General features: G+C 35.0%; 5 protein-coding genes and 1 long non-coding RNA gene across 6 annotated transcripts in view; 3 read left to right on the forward strand and 3 right to left on the reverse strand.

The window, feature by feature from the left end:
- Positions 1 to 1,476, reverse strand: part of LOC118744766 (transcription factor mef2A) — a 44,620-nt gene extending 43,144 nt beyond the window's left edge. Inside the window, exon 1 of the mRNA XM_036478079.1 lies at positions 1,095 to 1,476. The gene's annotated coding sequence lies outside the window, so the exon portion shown is untranslated. The remainder of the gene's footprint in view (positions 1 to 1,094) is intronic.
- LOC118744770 lies at positions 361 to 974 on the forward strand. Its single transcript, XR_004993585.1, has 2 exons — positions 361 to 476; positions 656 to 974. It is a non-coding gene; the product is annotated as an uncharacterized LOC118744770 (long non-coding RNA).
- Positions 1,477 to 1,707: 231 nt separating the features above from the next.
- Positions 1,708 to 3,525, forward strand: LOC118744767 (zinc finger protein 277). Its single transcript, XM_036478081.1, has 3 exons — positions 1,708 to 2,127; positions 2,192 to 3,096; positions 3,166 to 3,525. The coding sequence occupies exons 1-3, from the start codon at positions 1,875 to 1,877 to the stop codon at positions 3,403 to 3,405; spliced, it is 1,398 nt and encodes a 465-aa protein (XP_036333974.1). The 5' UTR covers positions 1,708 to 1,874; the 3' UTR covers positions 3,406 to 3,525.
- Positions 3,526 to 3,527: 2 nt separating this feature from the next.
- Positions 3,528 to 4,420, reverse strand: LOC118744769 (pre-mRNA-splicing factor Syf2). The gene has a single exon (XM_036478083.1). It carries the CDS (start codon positions 4,309 to 4,311, stop codon positions 3,622 to 3,624), a length of 690 nt encoding a protein of 229 aa, XP_036333976.1. The 5' UTR covers positions 4,312 to 4,420; the 3' UTR covers positions 3,528 to 3,621.
- Positions 4,421 to 4,707: 287 nt separating this feature from the next.
- On the forward strand, positions 4,708 to 5,309 carry LOC118744773 (U7 snRNA-associated Sm-like protein LSm10). The gene has a single exon (XM_036478085.1). It carries the CDS (start codon positions 4,831 to 4,833, stop codon positions 5,284 to 5,286), a length of 456 nt encoding a protein of 151 aa, XP_036333978.1. The 5' UTR covers positions 4,708 to 4,830; the 3' UTR covers positions 5,287 to 5,309.
- On the reverse strand, positions 5,284 to 24,162 carry LOC118744772 (putative fatty acyl-CoA reductase CG8306). Its single transcript, XM_036478084.1, has 10 exons — positions 24,017 to 24,162; positions 23,424 to 23,540; positions 8,682 to 9,132; positions 8,389 to 8,534; positions 8,197 to 8,306; positions 7,753 to 7,945; positions 6,276 to 6,413; positions 6,092 to 6,211; positions 5,767 to 6,024; positions 5,284 to 5,706 (listed from the first exon to the last, which is right to left on the reverse strand). The coding sequence occupies exons 2-10, from the start codon at positions 23,429 to 23,431 to the stop codon at positions 5,568 to 5,570; spliced, it is 1,563 nt and encodes a 520-aa protein (XP_036333977.1). The 5' UTR covers positions 23,432 to 23,540; positions 24,017 to 24,162; the 3' UTR covers positions 5,284 to 5,567.
- Between the last annotated feature and the right edge of the window lie 206 nt (positions 24,163 to 24,368).

The following is a 24,368-nucleotide window of genomic DNA, read 5'->3' on the forward strand; positions in this document are numbered from 1 at the left end:
TTAAATTCGGGTGAACATTTTTTGCATTTTTTTGTAGTCTTTTGCACAGTTTTAAACTTGCTTTATATGTGTTTTGTTAGAGAATGACATGTATTTTAATTGAAAATTGTTAAAAATAATTACATAATTGAACATAAGTGGCAAACAATAGATATCTCTTTGAAATGGGGGTGCTATAATTATGTCCAATACTGTATGTAAATATGAACGTACATATCTAGGTATGTATCTACTTATGTACATATCACATTTTGCATTTACGCACGCAAATTTGAACTCATAACATATGTATGTATGTGGAGCTACTTTTCATACAATATACATATATTGGAAAAATAAGATAATGGTGGGGCTTGGAAAAAATGTTTTGCTCAGTAACAAGTGGTGTGCATACCTTATTGTTGCCTATTATTTCTACTGTTTTGCTTAATAACGTTGAGAAATATGTATGTAGTGCGTAAAGGAAAGATCCCCAAGTACATAAAAGATGCGTTCCAGAAGTTTCCCGATTTGCAAGTTTTACAGGATTTGAAGGAAAAGTTGTTTTCTCCATTAATAAACCTTATTGAAGGTGGTCACATGGAAAGGCATCCTGTATAAACCTGCAAATCGTGAAGCATTTGGAACGCAACTAAAAAAGCAAATTTCGTTGCAGTGATTGAAGACAAAGACGACCAATTCTCTTATCTACATTGCTCTGAACATCTTCGCAAATGTATGTATGTATTTACCATAGTTTATATACCCTTTCCAGCCTCAGTGCCGATTTCACAATATATCAGCGCAAATACATATAAGGAACTGGGGATCGTGCTACTCCATGAACGAAAGACTTGAAAGACCACGAAAGAAACGTATAATTGGTTCATGGTGCTACTCTACTTATCAGCAGAATTTCCATTTGTTGTTTTTCGTTTCGTTGTCAATGGGGGGTGCAAATTTTTCAGACGGAATAAATTTATTGGTGACAGTGATGGTCATTCGTTGTATTTCCACATAAGTTTGGTAAATTACGTTTTACTATATACCAAAGTAGAAATCTTTGCAATAAGTTATTTAACATGTTCAAGAAACATTTATATAAAAGTACATACCTAATTAGTTGCTATAATTTCTAGTTTTCCAGTCTTGTGTGCAATTTTTTCTATAGATCACTACCTTTCACAATTCGTAGTTTATATTTTTCTCTTGCCGTTTCTGCTGCGATTGCGTTTTGCGTACTTGAGGTGCGTTTCCCTTTTCACTTTTAGCACTTTAATATAACATTTTTTTCGTTTCAATGTTGTTTACACTTTGCTTTCGGATCCACAAACTTTCTACTTTATAGTTTTATGAAATAATACGATTATTTTGCGAACAGAAATACATTTTCATCCAGTGGAAATTAAATGAAAAGTTTTTATTTTTTCCTATTGCTATTCTTCTGTCATCATCATATGACGTTTTAAATCTCCAAAAATTGTGTAGAGTTGAGATCGCCAAAGAAAGTGGAAGAAGAACAGGTGAAATCCAAAACCGCGAAAAGAATTAGAGAGCTCTAAATGGAGGTTCTTTGGAATGATTTTAATTAAATAAATTAATTTAGTTGTAAACTTAGACGTGAAAAAACTTATTTTTTGAGATAATTTTTTAATTTTTTTATCGCTTTCAAACTTGCAATTCATTTTCATTCGTCAGAGAACGTAAATAAATAAATTTACGTTATCTGCACTCGTCTTTCCGTACGATCGTCTATTGTTATTGAATCCCAAACAGCCAGAGAACGTTTACGTTCTCTGGAACAGCTGTTTTCTATTGACATTCCTACATCTGGTGCGGTATTGGGCTTATGCCTAAAAATAAAAACCACTTAATTGTCCTATTTTCATTACAAAATGGACGAAAAACATTTGGAAAACGAAGTACTGCCTTCTTTAACTTTTAACCAGAAATCTGCACAGCCACCAGCAGCCACTCCCGAATCTCTCCAGATACAATGCCTCAAGTGCGATTGTGTTTATCAATTTCCTACCGCCAAAGACGACTACCTTGCACACCTGTTTATGGAGCACCGTTTGGTTATAGCCGATGTGGAAGATGTGGCGTTGCTAGATGAGTATTTGAAATATTGGCAAAAAGAGTTACAAGGTTTCTGTGATATTTATATATATATTTTTTTTTACTGTAATTAATAAGTGCCTTACCTTCGTAGGGCATGAGCTGGAAGAGTATTGTACCACCATGCTTTTGGACCAATTGCCCGACGGAACACCTGCGAAAAACGAAAGATACTATCTACTTAGTGATATATTACCGAAAGATTATGAACTGCGATTCAAACTGCAGCAGCAACGCCTGGAACGCGCGTTGGCACAACATCAGTTTGAACGCACCGATCGTGATTTCACAAAAGAATGCCTGTATTGTCGGGATGTTATTACTGGCTTGCGCTCTGACTTTCTTGAACATTTGTTCAACAAACACTTCTTGCAATTAGGTAAACCCGAAAACTTGGTGTATATTGATGAATTGCTGTCAAAAGTCCAACATAATCTAGAGAATTTAGTGTGCCTCTACTGTGAAAAGATTTTTAAAGATCGTTCCACTTTAAAAGAGCACATGCGTAAGAAAGCACATAAACGGATCAATCCTAATAATAGTGATTATGATCGATTCTTCCTGTTAAACTATCGTAATGAGAAACAAAAACCACAGCAGCATAGTAAACAACATAACGTTAAAAAGAGATTGCATAAAGAAAGTACCCACCAAGAAGTAGCGGCAGCTGAGGTGCGTTCGCCCGAATTGGCGACATCACCGGAGGCCGATTTTGAAAGACGCTTTGCAATACGCAGTCAAAGTAATGAAAGCGATTCAGATTGGTCTGATTGGGATGATGATATAGGTAAAATGTCTCCACTTAATTGCCTCTACTGTAAAGAACAAAAAGAAAGCTTTGATGGCTTAAAAGATCATATGCTAACAGCTCATGGCGTAAATTTCGCAGCAGTATTGCAGGGTCTAAACTTTTATCAGAGAATCAAAGTCGTAAACTATGTACGACGACAGATATGCCTCCAGCGCTGTGTTAGCTGCAATTTGCGCTGCGAAAATCAAGTATGTTGTACATCTGACTTTTGGGAAATTTCAAAATATTCATCAATTATACATATATTTGAATTTCAGGACACGTTACTGGAACACATGGTCAGCGAGCAACATTTTGGTTGCGGCACCAAGAAGCAATGGGACAAACCAGAGTACTTTTTCCCTACATATGAAGATGACACTCTGCTGTGTGTGCTGGATGATAGTCCTAATGATGATATGGAAGAAGGTACGGTGCGCATTATATCCGAGGATACGATGGCGCAAATAAATAAAGACGCTGAACGTCTGTCACTGGAGAATTTTCAATATCTTTGAAATACTGTGCGGATAAAGATTTTTTGGTATATAGTAGAAAATAATGATATCCACAATTGCAAGAACTCAGAAATATTATCTAAACTAACAAAAATGAAGGCAAAAGAGCGTACTAAAAAATATTTTTTTATACCTAACTCTATTTATGTTACAACTAAACATGAACTATATGTAGAAATCATACATATGTATTTATTTCATTTGCACAAAGGACGCTTAAATGGCAGTACCACGTTCCAGATTCTGCTTGATCTCCGCTGTATGTTCGCCATAGAAACGATGCAATTTCTTGTTGAATTTGGAGTTGCGCTCGTTGATGAAGTCAACATCAGCATCATCGTTGTACGTACGTCTGCGCGAGTATTTCTTTCTACGTTCTATTTGGTTCTCCAAATCCTTTGCCATATTATCGATTGATGACTTCTTATCTTTCACTAGACCTTGCAAAATAGTATTTGGACCGCCGTAGAAGGCCTCACCCAATTCCTCTTTCTGTTGTTCGTACTTGGCCATGTCACGTGGTGGCAAATTCTTTACCAAGCGATTGTATTGCCGCGCTGTTTGCGCCTCAAATGTGGAGAAGCCCAAATCAGGATTCTTTTTACGCTTTTTTTTCTCTATCCGCTCAGCGTCTACTGCTGAAACAGCTAAGAGTTTTAGGCGATCATAATCTTTGCCCTGCTGCTTAGCTTCCTCGCGTGCCTTTTCATCTGCCATCAGCCATTCCGCTTGGCGTTTACGTGCTTCCCAGTTGTTGGGCAATTTTTTGCGTGCATCTTCAGCTATCACTTCTTGATGATTCTGCGTACGTGCCTCTTGCCGTTGTTTGTGCAATTCACGTAAACGCTCTTTGCGTTCAGCCAATTTTTCAGCTACCGTTTTTTCATGCACCTTCTCCGTGTCCATTATTTTAAGTGTTTGAGCTACAGAATTTATTTAATTTTTCACTAAATTTCTTTTCAACCTCTGCCAGCGTAGTTTATTTCGTGCTTTATTTACTACCTGCTTCTTGCCAAAAAAAAAATCGTTCACAATGACCTCATTGAGTTTTGAAGGCTATAAATCGCCAGAGAACGTAAAGTATAAATTTACGTTCTCTGAAATCGCTTAAAGCATTCATTTTTGCTTTGAGGAATACTGAGTAAAACGCCTACCAAAATCTATATATCTGAAATTTTTAATTAGCAGATTATTTAATGCACTACAAGCTAGCGAAAAATTATATGAGCTTTGTGAAGAAAGTTTTAAATACCAATCCAAAATCTTTTTCATATTCGTTCATTGTGAACGAGACCAGTCAGCTGACAGTTGTCAAAATACTCGATTCCCGCGAAATGCAAGCTCCAATTGACTATTTCCGCGAAATATGATTTAAACGAAAACTCGTATTCGGGAATAAATAAATACATATTTTTAGATATAAATATGCAAAAAGCAAGTGGAAAGGAAACTTACCTTGTTACCAATACTCTCAACTGCATACCATTTCTGCTAGATGGCCAGTCCGTGCTGATAGATCTGCTCAACGAAAACTCTGTGGCTGGGCGTATTGATGCCGATGGAACGGACGGCTACATGAATATCAACTTGCGTGATGTCGTTTTTATTGACCGTAATGGACAACAATATCCTTTTGAACAGTTCATGGTGCGTCCACGGGTGATACGACAAATACACATACCTGCGCACATAGAGGCTGAAAGTGCTATACGCGATTGGTTGGATCATGGCCGCAGACCAGCAAGACAGGCGCCAAATCAGCGAAAGGGTAAAAAGACTTTCAAACAAAAGCGCGCAGAGGAACGGCACAAGGAGGTGTTGAGTGAAATACAAAAACCCAAGCAGGAACCCGAAAGCGAAATTAAAGACGCGAAAACGTAATGCATAGATTTCATCATTTTTTATACTTTTTTTTTATTCTTTGCACATACGTACATAGTATACAAAAACACTTTTATTCATTTAGGTTTCAGATATGCAAATAAGTACTATTTATAAACCAAACCTACCTTTAAGATTAAATTAAAAATTCAAGAGCGCATCAATTCAATTCAATATTTGCGCATGATATTACTCAGGACAAACATGTATAGCGAATCCAAAAAAATTCAATTAAATAAAGAAGTATGTAAATGTTAAACTCTTGCTACTAAAAGTGATGCTTAAATCATGCCCACGAGGAAGTATGCAACCGGGAGTATAAGTGCCGCTTTAGCGTTAGACAAGCCAAAAGCCACAATGGCTAGCTTCCAAATGCCATAATAGAAAGCCAACTGCAGGGCGACGTGTAAGGCGAGAAGACTGAAGAAAAAGAAAGAATGTAATGTGTACGACCAATCGATACTTTACTTTGGAACTCACATCTTATCCTTCTTTCTAGCAGCATTCAAGGTTTTTGGTGATTCCTTGCTCAGATACTGACGCACACCCATAATTGTGTTAAGGAAGTAATCATCCCAAGCTAAATCGCCAATATCAATGAAAAATATTTCACGATCGCGTGGATCCATTTGCTTCGATAGGGCCAATGTATGTTTGCTGTCATAATGCCATTCAGTAAAAATGAATTTCTCCAATGTATTCAATGAGTTCCAGACGCTTTTGTGTAGGCGTATGAGGCTGATGGAAGGATGGGTTAGAAATATTAGAAGTTAGAAAAAAACCCGATTTGAAAAATTCTACTTACATAGGTCTGCCGCCGCTGAGTTTAGTGACCAAATCCAGAAAAAAGCCTGGTATAAAATGAAAAAGTATGGCGCCTATACGAAAGAGGAATAGACTTTTGACCAGTTTTAGATTTGGATACCTTAAAGGAAGAAAAGGCGCACAGTTAGTGTAAAGTTAAAGAAGAATTTGCTGAAAAAACTTACCAAACAGCAGAAACTAAAGGATATTCGTGTAGGTATGCATTAATTTTATTGATTAAAAACTCAAAACGGAATGGCTTGTAGGTGCTGGAAGTGAGATGGAAGATTTGTAGCTCAGCTGGCTTGCCGGCATTTTTGACTCTGAAACGGCAAGTAAGTAAATTACAATTATTTACTTATTATATAATAGAAGCAACACGAAAAATTATATTTGATTTAAGGATACATATGTACATAGTGCACACTTAGTTAAAAGAGGTTGAAAAGTTACAAAACTATTAATTACGGCAAAAATAATAGTGAAAAATATTCTTAATATCTTTTATTTTTTATATTAAAAAAAAAAAAATTGTGGCGGGAAACAAGGATGATAGTTAACCCACGGATTTAAAACCGTTATTTGGGCACCGAAGGCGTAATTCCCTCCTTACTTCAATCTGCCTGCTCTTGCATTAACGGATATTTCCATATGTGGATAAATCCGGCCAAATAGAGCGGCTTCGTATAAAAATCTGTGTAAATATATATTTTTTGTGATAAATTTTTTCTTAACAAACGCTGGTGCTGCGATTCGAACATGCGCGTGCCAGCCGACGCTTACAGTCAACGCCTTAACAACTTGAGCTAAAGCATCCACTACCTAACCGCTAAAATTAGTGAAATACTTTGTGTGTGTGGAAATTCACTACCGCACTATAGGCAACAACAATAACAACACATGCGCGTCTAAATCGTAGTATGCTTTTAGGGGCCATATAAATGGCATTGCGTGAAAATTGAGGTAGTGTGCGAAATAAAATTGATGACAAAATATAGAAAAAATAAAATAAATAGAAAAAATACAAATCAATAGAAAAATAGAAAAAAAAAACAAATAAATAGGAAATATTAAAAAATAAAATAAATTACAAAATTTTTTTTTCAATTTTATTCAGGAAAATTTTTTTGGGCACATTTTTTGAGAGCCCACTTTGTTTAAAGGGCAGATGATAAATTTTAAAAGTTCCTACCGAAAACGGCTCTTAGGTATATAAAAAGTATGTATGTATATAAAAAATCTTCTCCATAACCATCTTTGTTCATGCAAATATGTACAAATTTGATTTTTAATCCCCAATCTCCATTTCAAAGCAGTTATGCAAATTCCACTGTATACATACATATTGGTTAATACATTTAGCCGGCATTTTTACACCGCCATATGCCTGAACTTGTCTATAAAATTGTCAAGTAAACAAAAACAAAAGTACATACACTATTCGCATAAACTTGAATATGATTATGTACAAACATATGCATGTACGTATATATGTATATACCCTGTGGTTGTTAGCTAATATTTAACTATAGCCCTCCACCAACTATAGTTGCGTGACCACTTTGCACATTTTTTCTCATTTGACTACCGGCTCTATTTAATAGACACTGAGTTTGCTCTTTCTAGCAAGGTTTCCACCTGTAGTTAAACAAATTTACTTACTTGAGCGCATTTACATAGTAACCGGTTGTGATAATTGCATTCACCACTACATCAACCGGTATGTAATCCATAATGATGGTCGGATCTAAAGGCAAACGACGCAAAATGCCACGAGATGCGCCCATAAAGAAGCCTTGTGGTCCGTTCTTTGATATCGTCCAGCCGGGTGTGGGCTGTTTCCAGGCAGCGGTGACTGTGGGGAGGGAGGAGCGGATATATGTAATTAATAAATGTGAACTAACTAGTAGTAGATTGTGTGGTTGGGATAGGACGAAAAATTACAAAAAAAAACATAACAGTATAAAAATAAACAACATTAAAAAATGGATTGAAAACAAAAAATAAAAAAAATAAAAAAATATATATAAAAAAGCAACGAATAAAAAATAATAATTAATTGTATAAACAAGATGCTAAAAAATAATAAAAACAGTTTTTTCATACTCATGCTTGGGCGCACAATGCCACATGGAAAACGTGAAGCCACATTGGCCACCTCATGTTCGGCCAGGTGTTTGGTGAACGTGTACGTGTTCGGATGATCTTTCAACAATCTAATGATAACAAAAAAATTAATTATATTGGTGCAATTAAAATTAATTTCGCCGTTCTATAAAAACAAAAATTGATTCTTACTTTGGCTCCAACTCCTTGAGCGCCTCATCACTCAGCGTTTCAGCTAAGTGTATCACCTTTTCAGGGTCATCTGGAGCTGGATATAATTTTTCTTCAACTTCAGTGATGTACGAGTTCACATAAGCGCTAGAAACGTGAACAAGAGCCTGTAAGCAAAAAAGTGCAAAGAGAAAATTATTAAAAGCAAAATCAAAGTGAATACACACATAATGCAAACATGTAAAAAATAAAAATAATAAGAAAAAACTAGTTTCCATTTTGCTCACTTTGCCAATTACATAATTTACACTCACCTCCAATTTCGTTAGTTGCTTGCACAGCTCCACTACCCGCCGTGTGCCAAGCAAATTAATGTTTGTGGTCTCTTTGAGCGATTGAAAGAAATCCAATGTGGCTGCCGAATGGAATACCACATGTACATTATCGATCAACACCTGCCGTTCCGCTTCGGAGATGCCCAAATGCTCTTGACCCACATCGCCTTCTATGGTTACAATCTTATCGAAACGCTTCTCATCGAGTTTCAATTCTTTGAATTTGTCAAAAACGGAATTCTTGCGTATCTCTTCCAAGCGTTGCGCCACAGTTTTGCCTTTTTTGGGTCGCATCAGCAGATAGACGGTGCCTATTTCGGGTATGTCACGCAACAGCTTCTCAACGATGGTGACGCCCACAAAGCCAGTGGCGCCGGTAATGAAGACATTCTTACCCTTGTAAAATGATTTGATGGGGGAGGCGAGATTACTGCGAAGAAAAGAAAATATATTTCTTAATAATTTTTTTTTCAACATTTTAATATTTTTTTTTTGTATAATTTAAATTTGGTAGCCAAAACACATCAGTGATTGAGCGGAATTAATGGATTCTAACTGCCATATAACACAGCCCGAATACACCCCACTTTTTTTCGCTTCTGTATAATGAAGTGTCGACATAGCGAATTCCCATTATGTCCACGGTTAGACTCCCATAAAAAAAAAAAAAAACGAAACTACTATATTAACCAATTTTTTCTAAAATTTGCATTTATCGTTTTTTTTCGAGGTTTTGATATTCTACAAAATTAACGAAACTATAGGTATAACGAAGCATTTGTTTAAGCACTTCAACTTCGTTATATCGAGGTTCCACTGCGTACACATGCATTAATTCATGTTTAAATATGTATCCAGTGCATATATATCTATGCCCAGTTTATAAGCTTACACCCCTTTTTATGGCAAACACAACAACTTTTTCAAATATTAAAAACAACAACAATGCATTCATACCACGTATATCAGCAGCCTGTTTACTTGCTGATCACACTACGCTAACTTATAATTTGTTGGTAAATCTATTAATGAAAACCTGTTTCACTAGCCACACTCAATTGACGATAGTTTGAACTTCAATCAAAGTCCAAGTGGTGTGAAATCAAAAAGGTTAAGAAAACTTAAAAGCGGCACAGAAAAAAAAATATAGAAAAAGAGTTCAACAGCATAAAAACATAGTAAGAAATGGCTTTGCATATGTAGCTATGTACACACATACATACATTTGCAATGATACATACACTCACGGCAAAAAGAATTGGCCCAGAGAATTTTTCACAATAAGTGCAACAATTTTTATTATAATTTGTTTTCGTTAATTTTTTATAAAAATATGGTTTATACAACAACAAAAGACTTAAAAATATAATTTCTTAACTAAGTGCAAAACTCCGGAAAATTCAATAAATTTTCATGCAAATTTTCAACTGTTTGATCAGATTTTTTTAGAATTTTTTTGAGTATGTAGTTTTGTAGCCCATTAAGTTTTAGTGTAATAAAATTTAGTAGAAAAAAATTCGAAAATTCTTTGTAAGCAAAAATGCGAAAAACCTTCAACAAAAAATTCCCAAAAATCAGCGCGATTTTTAGAAACTTCAAACTTTCATTTTTTTTTTACTAAAAATGTTGAAAATTTGCATGGAAATTTATTAAATTTTCCCGAGTTTTGCACAAAGTGCAGAAATCGTATTTTTGGTTTTTTGTTGTAGTATTTACAGCATTTTTATAAAAAACTAGCGCAAAAAGAAAGTAAAAATGAAAATTGCTGCATATGTTGTAAAAAAACTCTGTGGGAAAATACCTTTGGCCGTGAGTGTAGATACATTTGGGGCATTCCGTGTAAAAAAAAATTACATAAATTTTAAATTCCCTAACTCAAGTATTTCAGTATTAGATAAGCTATAGCTAAATGTTGAAAAATATTAAAAAATAAAACAATGCTCATATAATCGAATGGTCGCAACTAAACCAAATTAGTATGGGACCACCTTACCGATAAAAAAATATTTATCGAAAACTGTTCACGTGGTCCAAAGTTATCCGGTAGCATACATAAGAAAAAATAATATTCCGATGAATTGGTAACTTTCGTCCTTTTTTGAAGTCAGTTAAAAAGCCAACCAAATAATATCATTAGTTATTTATCTATGAATGTACATTATGGTGCATCACTCTCCACACATAATCAAAAAAAGTTGGTACTGTTTTTTCCATTGGAAATATGAAATCTGTTATATTTAAAGGCGAGTCAAATATTTCCGAGAAAAATTTGGAATAAAGTGAGCTCTACCTATCTGAAAATACCTGAAAAATCGAAGTTTTTATAAATAAAATAAGTTTTTTAGACTATTTTTCCCAAAAAAGATGATAAAAGAGTTAAAGCTTGAAAGATCTGCATAAAGATGCTCAAACATTTTATCAACGGAATCAAAATAATGAGATTTTTGGAGGTATTTTCAGATCGACCTAGCTCGCGTAAATCTTAATTTTTTACCGAAATATTTTGGTCGAAGTCATAAAATATAGTAAATGTTATAAACTTCGTTTTGTGATGCACCCTAATGTACATATGTTACAAAATGTATTTCACTACTACTGTATAAGTTCCAACGAAATAAATAATTATTATTCACAGTTAGTCGAATTCGTGGCGCCAAATATCCGTAACAAAAACATGAGTAGAGATGTACGACTATTAATGATTATATGGCCAGGTGGTTACTCTCACCAAAAAAAAAAAATAAATGTTTACAAATATCGACACAAAAACTTTATTTACACAACATCTTAGTGGAAAATTTTCGTAAGTCGTTTATTAAGTTTTGATTTCTAACTGCGCTTTGCAATGGTGTTAGTAATTGTTAAAATAGCTTATAATTTTTACGTTTTCAATGCATTTGGATTGCTTTTCTGGTAAATTACGAAAACAAAATAATTGAGTAGCGGTCCATTGCATAGAAAATTGAGTGTTTAATAGCCACTTGTATGAGGACGCTTCATCAGCAAACTACTAGTTATTAATTTTGTATTATTAAAATTATTGCGTCGATTAAAAAATGTTTGTACGAGTATTACATCTTTAGTTGGGCTTCAGCTGATGCTTGCTAGCAGGTGGTGCTAAGGTAAATAGGTACTAGAGTACTTTTCGATGAAAGATAACAGTAGATTTGCAACGCAAGAGGTTATAAACATTCAATGCTACGTTCATCCGATCAATCAATTATGACTCAAAGTTCAAGTAAAATATTTCATTATTAAAAAATGAATTTTATAGTAAACATTTTATGGTAAAGTTATACGCAAATTAGTTTTTATTTTATAATCCTACTAATATTATAAATCTGAAAGTTTGTGAGTGTGTGAGTTTGTTTGTTGCTCATTCACGCTAAAACTGCTACACGTATTTCAATAAGTTTGGTACATAGATATCAGGTTACAACCCAGTTGCCTAACATAAGGCATTCAAAAACAATTTATTTCAAAACTATCATTTAAAGGAGTTGCCACCTATTCAGATTTAAGTTTAATTGATAAGTTAAACGAAATATTTTTATATTGCTATCAAACGAGAGAGGTTTAAGGTAGTTTTATTTCAAAAGTATTTTAAAGGAGGCTGCCACCTGTTTAGAAATTCCTAATCAATTAATTTACAATTTTATACGGTTATCAAACGAGAGAGCTTTAAGAAAGCTGTATCTACATATGTATTTCGAAAATATTTTCGACGAGTGTTGCCATCAGCTTCAGAATTTAACTCTCTCAGGATCAAGGGAAACATTTTTCCCGAAGAGTTTCTCGGCACATATGGAAATTGCATAATTTTGGTTTGTTTCGAAGTTTTTAATTAAAAAAACTTTTGAAATAAATACTTAAAAAATATTTAGATTTTGTTAGAAAATATATATTTTTTAGGATAAAAAATATTTCCTGGTAGCAATATTTTTAACAAAATCAGAGTAAAACTACATACTAAACATAAGCAAACAAGTTTTAAGGTAAACAAATTTTATAGGAAAAAGTTTTTAGGAAATTTGTTAAAAAAAAATTATTTCCTCATAATTTGTTGTTTTGTTTTTTATTTGCTTCAAAATAAGGATGATACTCTCAATTCGTCGTGTACGTTATTATTATAGGCTTACAGTGCAGAAGGGGTTAAAACCAATTTAAATAAGTTAAATTCAATTGCACTAATATTTATTTGGATAAAAAGATAGCTTACCACTTGGACTAACATATGGCATATTTTTTTTAAAGCGCTGTCAACTGCTTCAAAAGTTAAATTCTATTTAAAATTAACGATTTCAGCGAAATTTTTCTACATGGATGCCAAACGAACGAAATTAAAAAAAAAGCATTATTACGAAACCTTTTTTGTCCACCTATTTAAAAGTAAAATCTAATGTTTTTATAAGTTAAATAAAATGTTGCAATACGGACGTTGAATCGAAAGGGCTTTAAGAGAGCTTTGGTTCGATACACATTTTAGAGAGGGTTGCCACCTGTTTAAAAGTTAAGTTAAATTTAATCAATAACTTAAATGAAAAATATTACAAAATAATGTCAAGTCAAACAAAAAAAATTTAAGAAGGCTTCATTTCGAAAATAATTTTAAAAGGCGTTGCCACCTGTTAAGTCTAATTCAGTTTAATCAGTTATTTGAATAAAATCGTATGACATAGATGTCAAAACAAACTTGTTACAAAAAGATTTATTTCGAAAATATTTTGAAGAGGGAGCCACTTGTTTAATCGCTATAAATATTCGTATTACGTCAACCGGTTTCAATAATTCTTTTTTTGCATCGGAACGGTAGTGTCTCAAAGGTGGTCCCATACTAATCTGGTTTAGATCCGATCATTGGATCATGAAATATATATATATACAAAATAATATTTATTATTTTCGGCGACATATTTTATTTTTTCTTCCTCATTTAAAACCATAACGTTAAAACGAACTTCAGCCGGGCCAGTTCTCTATACTTAAAAATTTAATCATTCACAATTTTATATGTGTATGTTATGCCATTGATGTAAAGGTCAGACATTAACTACATAAAAATGCAAAAAAAAACTGAGCACAGTTGTTAAAATATTAAATTTGCATACACACTTGTGTCTGTAGAGTAATAAAAAAGTGCATTTACATACGAGTACTTAAATATATATATGTGTATCCAATACACATACATTAAGGGTGGCTTTTATTTCTGAAATTCGGTGTTTTTCTGAGCTACCGATCAGTTTCTTCTTCTTATTTTTCTTGTTTGGCGCTGTACCCACCCAAGCGATTTTGGCCGAGTGCAAAAAAACACCGAGGAGGCCTTCCTGTTATTCTGCTACCACCAGCGGGTTCCGAGTTGAATACGTTCAGAGTTGCAGCGTCAGTGGCCATTCGAGCGGCATGGCCATATCGTTGTAAAGCTCATACAGCTCATCGTTCCATCATCTGCTGTATTCGCCATCGCCAACGAGCAAATGCCCGTAAATCTTTCGCAGGCCCTACCGCCTATCTAATGCAAAAGCGTCACATATTGGTGGACATCACTGGATAAGTCGCTCATCAATTCTAAACTCACAAAGGTTCAAAGGGCGGCATGCATGCTAATCTCCCACCGCGCCTACTATCGTCCTTTACTTAGGAAAGTGAACGGAATTATAATTGGCTACTGCTGAATGGAAGGGACATGCTGGTAAAATGTGCCTGCCGACATCCGCCGTAGCTACCGTGATGACGAAGATATTAAAGCATAGTCCCTATCTCTGTCAGTGCGAAGCCCTAGTAGGGACTAGAAGAGGCTAATTTTAGCATTACTTCTGTGATTGTCTGGCGGACCTAAGTGCAAAAGGCACTCATGAATTTCCGCAGTTAAACTAATTAGTTATATCTATATGGGCAGACGGGAATGTAAGGTGCTCTCAAGCGGTGTCACAACGAGCCCACTGAGCCTAAGTGTGTCTCTGTTCGCAACTGAATGCACGCAGCCAATCCAACCTAACCTTACGTTCGCACGACAGCCGGGCCTACGTAGCCGGAACGGCTTAGGTCTATAACTAGCCAAGGGAAATTTTTATGCTGTAACAACCACAACGACGTAACCTAAACTACTCCCCAGTTAAGTTCTGTCACACGCCTTTTTTGGTATTTTTTACTGTTGTTAGAGTATGGCCATAATCGGTTCCCTTAGCTTAATTGAAAAGCCTCATACTCTTTATTATTCCTTGCAAGAATGCTTTGGCATGAGGCAGGAAAGGAAATCAAATAGGGAGAAAAGTTCAACAAATATAGTTCTTCTTGTACGGCAATATCAGCTCTAGCAGTAATTCTTTAAGGTATTATTGTACTAGTTCTCCGAAAATAAGCTTTTAGGGCAGCAGCTTATCACTAACACTTTTTATGAAGAAGCATACAAATAAGATGCATACATCTGCCACGCTGCAAAAAGCTCAGCAAATTAAATTTTCAATGGTTGGTTATTTTCGTAGTGGATTATGCAATAAAGTTTTACATTTCGTAACGATATGCAATCTTTGAAGTATAAAAAATTGGTTTATTGATTTATAGCGTAAAAAAACCGCATTGATTTAACTTTGGTTACGTCTATTAAGCAACTTATCAAAAGTAAAAAACAAAACGAAAAAATAAAATTCACAATTTCAGATACATACACTTGTGGTCAACTGCTTAAGTCAAGCGACATTTTGACTAGTTTTGGCTATTTCTCTTTTGTTTATTTAATGATTATATTGTTTTTTTTTTTTGCAAAAGTTTAGCACTTTACCTAACCAGCGCCAAATATGTAAATCCATATTTCAAACTTCGTACAAAAATTATGAAGCTTAATACAAACATTTTAATCTTTTTATTTCGAATTTTCAGAAACATTTTGGGTATGCAGTTATGTAGTTAATTAAATTATAGTAGGTTAAAGTGCAAATTTCGAAACGCTAGAAAATCGCCTTGATTTTTAATATATTTTTTTTTGCTGCTGTTGCTGGGCATTTTCTCCCATGCAAACGAAATTGTCGAGCATACTTTATATGGAACAACACCGTCAGCCAAAAAAATTATTAAAAATCAACTCGATTTTCTATCATCTTGATGATGCAATTGGGTGCAATTGTTAGTTTGTTAAATTTTCATAATTTTTGTACGAAGTTTGTAATGCGGATTTATGTGGCGCTGGTTAGCTAAATTTCTAGACTTTTATAAAAAAATATGAACATTAAATAAACAAGAAAAAACTACTAAAAATGTCACTAGACTTAATCTGCTGAATACAAGGGTATGTATATAACTGTAACAACAACTTCCTTATCCATAAATTGCGTGCTCGCAACTAAACTCTTCAATGCGCACCAGCAGCTTTACAGTCAAGCCAAGCTAGTCGTAGAGCAGATTTGGTCGTGCTGGCACCGGTGAAAGCCGAAAGTCCCCAACCAACCAACCAGCCAACCCCGCCAGCGAATGATTAGCAAACTGCCAGCAACTAATGGCAAGCGTCAAACGGCAAAGAGAAAAGCAAGAAAAAACAGAAAAAAAAACAAAAACACAAGGTTTCAAAACAAACATAAACATGGAATCGCTTCAATAGTTTCAAGTATGCACATAACACCGAAGACCAAAGAGGAAACCGATACTCATGTGGAAGTGGTTGGAGCCACTTGTCTTTCGGGCATACAAACTCCGTTGATAAACCGCAGCTAAGTTTGTGCTAAAGCACGTAACGTTTTTTTTTTGGTCTGAGTTGCTTTCGGCTCTTTCAAAATAACAACAATTGCATGATGTTGCGCATGCGCATCTAACAGTACATATTGCATAAATTAATGGCCTTCAGGCAGTGTGGTCTCATAATTTGTTGAAATGGTATTGTTTTTATAACGAAGCTTTGGTGTTTTTTTGAGGAAGATGTAATTCATTGAAATGTCATGTGTGAGAATCTGCGTCAATAATGAAGCCATGCACGGCATGTGTGTTCAGATCTCGTTAGGCTCTAGTTAATTTTATTTTGAAGTTATAGACAGAGCATGAAAAGAAGTGGTGGGTAGAGCATGCCTTTTGGGCAAAAAAATTAAAGTAATTTTTAAAATCTTATCAGACTTACTGTACCAGCTGGATCGGAGTTGTGCTGGGCTAGAGCTTGACTCAATTAGGGTTTGGCGATTGGCTATGTTTCCGCGCTGCAAGGTGACTGCGAATAGATTCGCTAATGAATCTTGTGCAGGGTTGCAGTTGTAATGGACGATAATGCTTCAAGAATTGATGTGAGATGTTCTACGTGACATAAGAGTATTGGTTTTCTTGCCAATCTTGGCATTGCTTGTTCTACTAATAGAACTGCCATTTCTAAAACAACGCAAGTAATTTAAATGAAGAAATCGCAGTGGACACCTTGTGCAAAATGAAACTGTGCCATTATTTCATTCAAGTTCTCCCCCAACAAAAGAGGGAGCATCGAAACTGGCCGTTCCACGCAAAATAAAAACGAGTTTAGAATCGAGGACGGCACACCTACTGATTTTAAAGATAAGAAATAAGGACTTTAAACGGCCCTCTCTTTTCTCTAATTTTTTTCGACTGGATTTGTGCGTCGGTTCAAACTACAGCGGTTAAAGAAAATATGGACACGACATTTTAACACATTTTTCTTATTTTTTTTTGGCTTATTTAATATTTATTTTATTTTTTATAAGAGTATAGCTTCTTTTCTAACAAAAACCATATAAATTCATATTTAAAACTGTGTGCAAAAATTATAAAAATTCTGTAAATTTCATCACAATTTTCAACTTTTTAATCAGAGTATGCAGTTTTATAGCCCATTAAATTAAACTGCAAGTTCGAAGTTTCTAAAAAATCGCGCTGATTTTTGTTAATGTGTTTTCTGTATGTATTACGCACTTTTTTCCACAAAAAAAAATTGTCCAACATACTTTGTATGAATAAAATGCGCGGAAACATTGCCAAAAATCAACGCCACTTTCTAGAAACTTTAAACTTACACTTTATTCTACTAAAATTTAAAACTGTGTGCTCGAAAATATTCTAAAAAATCTGATTAAAAAGTAAAAAATTTAGATGCCATTCGGCAGAATTTTTATAATTGTTGCACAAAGTTTGAAATGTGAATTTATTTGGTTTTGTTAAATAATGAGCAAAGAAAAAATAGACAAAATTTGTTAATATGTCTTGTACCTTTTATTTTTCCGCCACTGTATTATGGCAAATGTCATTACTTATCAGTGATTGTGCAAAAATATAGCTGCAGTGTATTTTATCGAGTTCGGATGCAATTTATCTCTACGCGGAGCGAAGAAATGTTCCTAATTGTTATTCCACTTCTGAAAATTGCAAAAACGCTTCAAATATAGCCATGAGTAATTTAAGATTTTTTTTGTCTAATTTGGCCACCCTTAAAAAAAATTAATTAAACACAAAGTGCTTATCTGTTGAGCTGTCCCGTTTATATCTTGTTATGCGAACTTGTTATGTTAGTCAACAAATCCAAATTAATTTAAAAATATGTTATTTTGGTATGCTTTTAGACAAGATAAAGTTGAACGTTGAAAGACTTATTTTAACGACTTGGTGGACTCACTTCTTATAAGCAAAAATAAAAAAGTAGAGGCAGTCAATCCAAATTTTTAAACACAGTTTGAGCATTACAAAAAGCACTACACTAACTGATTATTTTAAATAAGTTTTCTAAAGCATTGCGGACCCGTAAATAAATGTAGCTTCGAGTGAATTTTTGTCACAAAACGACGCGTGCAACACGAAATAGGAACTAAGTAACTAATGAGTCTAATAGACTATGCGCGCTTTTATACATATGTATGAATATATGTCGCTTTAGTGTCACCTTTTTGAAGTTATTTATAGTTAACAGGTTAAGTACTTAGTTGCTTAGAAAATGAAAAGTTCATTCAGTGACATTGCATTTTGGGGGCAAAGAAAGGCCAACAGAAAAAATTATATTGGAACATGATTTAAAGAGGATAGAAATACTAATTTGCGGTAATTGAGGGGGCCACCTTTCCGAGCAGAGCTTTTATTCAAACTAATTTGTAATAGGAATTGATTCAACAGCCAAAAAATTGAAGAGATATCTATTCGAAGTAACACGATATTTTAGAGCTTTGTTGGGTTTTAATAATTTGTATTCACTTTCTTCAGGTCACCTAATTAAATCGCTTTTTTAATTAATCTTTCTTTTTAACACCTTTCTGAAGCTACCTTCCCAAAGACAAATTTACTTGTTCTTGTAGATCAGCTAATCTCTTAATCATCGTAGTGAAACACACTAGATACTTTAAGCGTATTTCGAGGTGCCGACCTCAAGGAAGAAGGGTCTAAGCCGAACGGGTTTTAGCTGTAAAGAGTTGGCTGGTGGCATACGGTGTGATATACTTTAGGTACGTCAGAGTCGAGTCTTGTCAAGTAGCAGTTAATTTTCCTATTGTGCTAGGGTAACGCTGGTCTCTCGAGGCTGTTGAAGGTCTTCCTTTGCAGTGGATGGTAGTTGAGCTCACTAACGGTTAGAATTTCGTTGATTGCCTGTCGATACAGCGTTGGGTCTATCGGTTGTTGTTCGTAGTTTGATATCTCGTCCTTCAGCTCACAGATATGCATACCTTCTGAAGTGCCTAGGATGAGGTACTGCCCCCAATAAGATCATGTTTCGGTTATTGCATTCGCAGCGGCCGACTATGAACTGTTCACTAAGAATTACAGTATGTTTCCTTACTGGGAGCATATGCGCATATGCCGAGTTGTGGTATGTTTGTAGCTTCGTCCACTACGAGCTATTGACCAAACCGGCGTTGCCTAGTTTAGAAACGCCCGCTAATAGGCTTGCATGTTACAAATGTTTTTTGTCTTTGTCCCAAATGCTATCGGCGAGCGATTTGAGAACTTTTTTGCAGTGCTGTACTTTATTGACGATTGCGGTTGTGCGCGCGCAGAAAGAGAGTAGGCTGTCAAAAGTAACCTCTAGAAATTTACAGTTTTTCACAGTCGATATGAATGCCCAACTACTACAGCTTGTCCTTGTTGAGCCAAGTGGTAAAGCGGGTTGCCAGGGATGTCGTGAGCAAGACGATTAGACTCCTTGCTGTGATAAAGCAACATTGACTTAAATTGTTGTTGACATGCCGGGATTGGAATGTAGAACATTTTTTTTTTCATTACGTCACGCCTTTGATCACAGCAGCTTGCTAAATCACCTGATCATACATCCGCTCTAAATTAACCATATGTATTTGCATTCCGCAGATCTTTGGTCGCATATTTTAAACTCACTTTCCCTCGATCTTCGCGCCTTTAGTTAGCTCACAATCAATTATCACCCGATTCAAACATGTGCAGTATGTTCATATACATACATACAAACATACATATAAAAATAACAGCGCCAATTAGCGGCCATAACTGAGTTCAAGGAATGAAAAAACTGGATACATTGCAATTACTTGTTTACATAAAAATCTACATTTGTACGTACGCAACAAAAATTCGATTGATTTTTATTTCAGCACGAATGGTTGTTTTTCATGACTTTTTTTTCGTTAAATTACGGCATTCTCTTTAGCTCAACCCTATCCGTGTGATCTTCTCGTCAGCCAGTTTTGACCGACCTTGACGCATTGCAGTGCAACAAAAGATCGTCGCAGTGGCCTAGAAGGCTATGCAGTCGAGAATCGGTTGCAAGCAGACATGGAAATGTACTGGAAACAACTGTTTACCGAAAATAGCCACTTAACAGCAAGCATTGTAATTAATTAAAAAAAAAAAACAGAACAAAACTTGCCAGAGTTGTAATTACCAAATATGACATACGACTAACTCATTAACCGCCCACAAGCACACTGGTCAACGAAAACATACGCTGAAATAAACAAAAGGAAGGAAGCAGAGAAAAAATTAAGACATGTGCCGTGCCCATCAGTGTTGCCATTATGGTAGAATTCTACCGATTTTAGTATATATATTTTTTTAAATTTTATTTTAGCAGATTCGTTTGCCATTTGGTAGATTTCGCTAGAAGATTTTTCGGACTTCATTAATTTCAAGTCTAAGTAGAATAAAGCTAACACATTTTATATGAATACCTATGCGAAAAGGTTTAACAGTCAAACAAATTATTTATATTACGAGTTTATTTAAACTATTGGAACCATCACTCAGTGGGATTAAGTTAAAGAGAGCGTTAAAATTTTTTTTTTGAGGAAAAGCTCTGGCGTTTTAAAATCAAAATCACAAAGCCTCCTTCTGTAGACCTCTGGGATGAAAACTTTTTCAAACGATTTCTATTGGCTTTTTGTACAGTCAATTCAGCTCCTTTAAAGGGTGTTTTTTAGACATGTGGTTTTCAAGAAGAAATAAAACACATTTAGTTTAATGTTATGGCCAAGAATTTAGCTTTTTTTTATAAAGATAAGGGTTTGCCATTATTAGTGATGTGCCGAGTCGGCTATTTTTGGTACTCGAGTATTTTGGTACTCATTAAAAAAAGAATCGAGTCAGGATTCGAGTCAGATACTCGGATCAAGTATTCGAGATCAGAGCTCGGTATTCGAATACGTTATAGATTCGACTGCTGAACATGCACCCAACCGAAATGCCGACTTTTTATTTAACATGATATTATTATTAACTCCAAGATAGTATATCCGATTTATGTAGATCCAAACATAGAAATCTAATTCTTACATACTTACAAATAATAATTAAAATTAAATAAATATAGGGTTCAATAACAGTTCCTTTATTTATCATAGTAGAACTAGAACTTAGTAGTCTGTCATAAAAAAAATATCCAAAGTAAATAATGAGTTAAAAAAAAATAAATCTTCAGTACCTTAAAAGTTCAACTAGTACTTCAATTATAATGACAATATTCCATGAGAGCTAGATTCATAAACAACAAAATTACTCCTTTGGAATTTAAAATTCCTTTCATCTTTGGCAATTAATACCTATAACGATATTAAAATTAATTTAGTTGTGTGGTGTATTTGGTAAATATATATACATATATATTTTTTTTAACGCTAAACCGCCATTTATATATCAAAAATACCTGATTCGGTGTTTGATAATTATAAGTACTCGAGACCCGTACTCGAGTCTGTGTATGCGAATACTATAATTTGCTTACTCGAGTACGTGAGTACTTCTAAAATACTCGAGTCAGAACTCGAGTCGACTCGACTCGGCACATCACTAGCCATTATGCTTTAAAAATAATTTCGGGCAAGTGATCGCCGCGGCTGGCTCTAATAAATTCCAGCCGAGAGGCTAAATTTTTGACCACTTTTTGCAGCAATTGGGACCGTATGTCAGAAATAACGCGCCGAATACTCTCTTCCAAGGCGTCAATCGCCTCGGGCTTATCTGCGTAGACAAGCGACTTCACATAACCCCACAAAAAATAGTCCAGCGGTGTTAAATCGCACGATCTTGGAGGCCACGCCACAGGCCCACGATGCGAGATAATACGCTCACCAAAAGATTCCTTCAATAAATTGATTGTTTCGTGGGTTGTATGGCATGTAGCGCCGTCTTGTTGGAACAAAAGGTCGTCCACATCAACATCCTCCAATTCAAGTACGAAAAAGTTATTAATCATAGTTCTACAGTGTTCCCCCATTGACTCGTAACATTATGGCCAGCTTCATTTTTGAAGAAATATGGACCAATGATTCCCTCTGCCTATAGAGCACACCAAAACGCGGCTTTTTGAGGATGTAACGGCGTCTCAACAATGGCTTGTGGATTATCATTACTACAAATGCGACAATTTTATTTATTGACGTACCCATTCAACCAAAAGTGAGCTTCATCGCGGAACAAAAATTTCTTGTGAAAATCACCATCTCGTTTTGGGCCCATTCACCGAACGTTATTCCGGAGTAAGTCTGTTCATTATGAAATGGCAAACTGAACTGAGTGTAAATTAAGTAACAGCAAGATCAACTCCGAAAAACGTATTGCCCCATTGAAACCACATGTCTAAAAAAACACCTTTTAGATGTAACAAAACTTCCAAACCAAGCGTTCTTAGTTTTTGCCTGTGGTTAGGCGTTGCCAGAATGGAGTACAACACTTTTTCTGGTAATCAATTCCGGTCAGATTTTTAATTGATCTAAAGAACTTTTCACACTAGAAGGTGGAATAAACCTTGACAAGGGTGTAGCGCTCAATTAAAAAAGAGTTTCCTGCTAGTCGCACCGGGCACATTATAGCTATGTCAGAAAAAGCTTTTCTAAAGTTCAAAATGTCATTTCTTATAATTTCAGGCAGAAATCTTTTCCCGAAGTGTTTATATTTTACTCTTGTTTCGTGGATGATTTAGAATCGCGCGATAGCACGGTTCAACAAAATCTGGTCGTATTTAATCTCAAAAAAACGGCGCCCATCTCATCTTATAGATTTTTTGAAGTGCATTTACAAAATAAAGTTTGTTTTTAAACCGTGCCTTTCTTGTAGTCGAATTTCAAATTGTGGTGTTTTTTCTTTGAAAATCGGCTTAATTCATAACAGTTGGAGTGGTCTTGAATGTTCGGTAGATTTTGTGTTGGCATTTTGGTAAAAAAAATATTTTTGATGCGGCAACACTGGTGCCCATCCCAAAATAATGAAAACGAGAACAACAGAAAATACTTAAGATAAATAATACAAAGAAACAGAGAAATTCAAAAATTAATATTTAATACTTACTCGGCCATTTTTGCGCTGTTGCCTCTACTGATCCGCTTTTACTTAGCAAATATCGTCTTTTTTGTATGTACTTAGTAAGCAATCCAAATCGTAAATTTGCACGTCTCCGGAATGAACCTAAAAACGAAATCAAGTCTTTTCTAAGCACGCCGAAAGAGGATTCTTCTATGTGCGCGCACTTTTATTTTTTGGATCCCCATTTCATAAAAACTTCATAGTTCGCCGCTTTTTTGTTTATTCACTTTTGTTCTTGTTGTTGCGCTGCCGCTGCGACGCGGCTATATCAGCGGTGTGAATCAAATGGGCAAATACGCGCTGCGCTGCGATGCGACGCCCCACACTAATACAAACCGGCGCACAGCAGACAACAACAAAAGTTATAGTAACTCAACAAATACAAGGGGCAAAAAAAAAAACAACACAACGAACTGTATAGCAAAATTAAGCACAAAAAGCAGACAAATTTAAGGTATTTGCGACCTTTACGTCAAGCGATTTCAACTGCACTTCTTTATTTCGTTTATTTCTTATACGCCGAGTCTGAATTACTTTTTGTTTTTGTGCAATGTATTTATGTGTATCTTATTTTTTACCTCTTTTCTGTAATTTTATCTACACTGCGGCAATGCAAATAAGCCACAATAATATTTTCACTGTGCGTCAAGCTACAAATATTTGCTTAGCGTCCGATAAGAAAGAGCAAACCAACGCGTCTCGCGGCCAAAGTTGAACTGAATCGGCGCAAATGGCTGCGGCGAAGTTTTAGTAGCAGACAATTTTTGGCCGGTTTGGTGGTGAAAAGTTTTTTAGCTACGAAGTTTTAGTAGTAGAAAAAAGTAGAGACAATTTTTTTCTGGACAAAATTAAATATTTATTCTATTTTTCTTTCGTTTTTTTAGTTGAAGTTGACTAACAAATAAATTTAATAAAAACTATTTTGTAACA

Source organism: Rhagoletis pomonella, unplaced genomic scaffold, assembly GCF_013731165.1.
Source record: "Rhagoletis pomonella isolate Grant_MI unplaced genomic scaffold, Rhpom_1.0 Rhpom_scaffold_00008, whole genome shotgun sequence".
In the NCBI taxonomy this organism is placed as follows: domain Eukaryota; kingdom Metazoa; phylum Arthropoda; class Insecta; order Diptera; family Tephritidae; genus Rhagoletis; species Rhagoletis pomonella.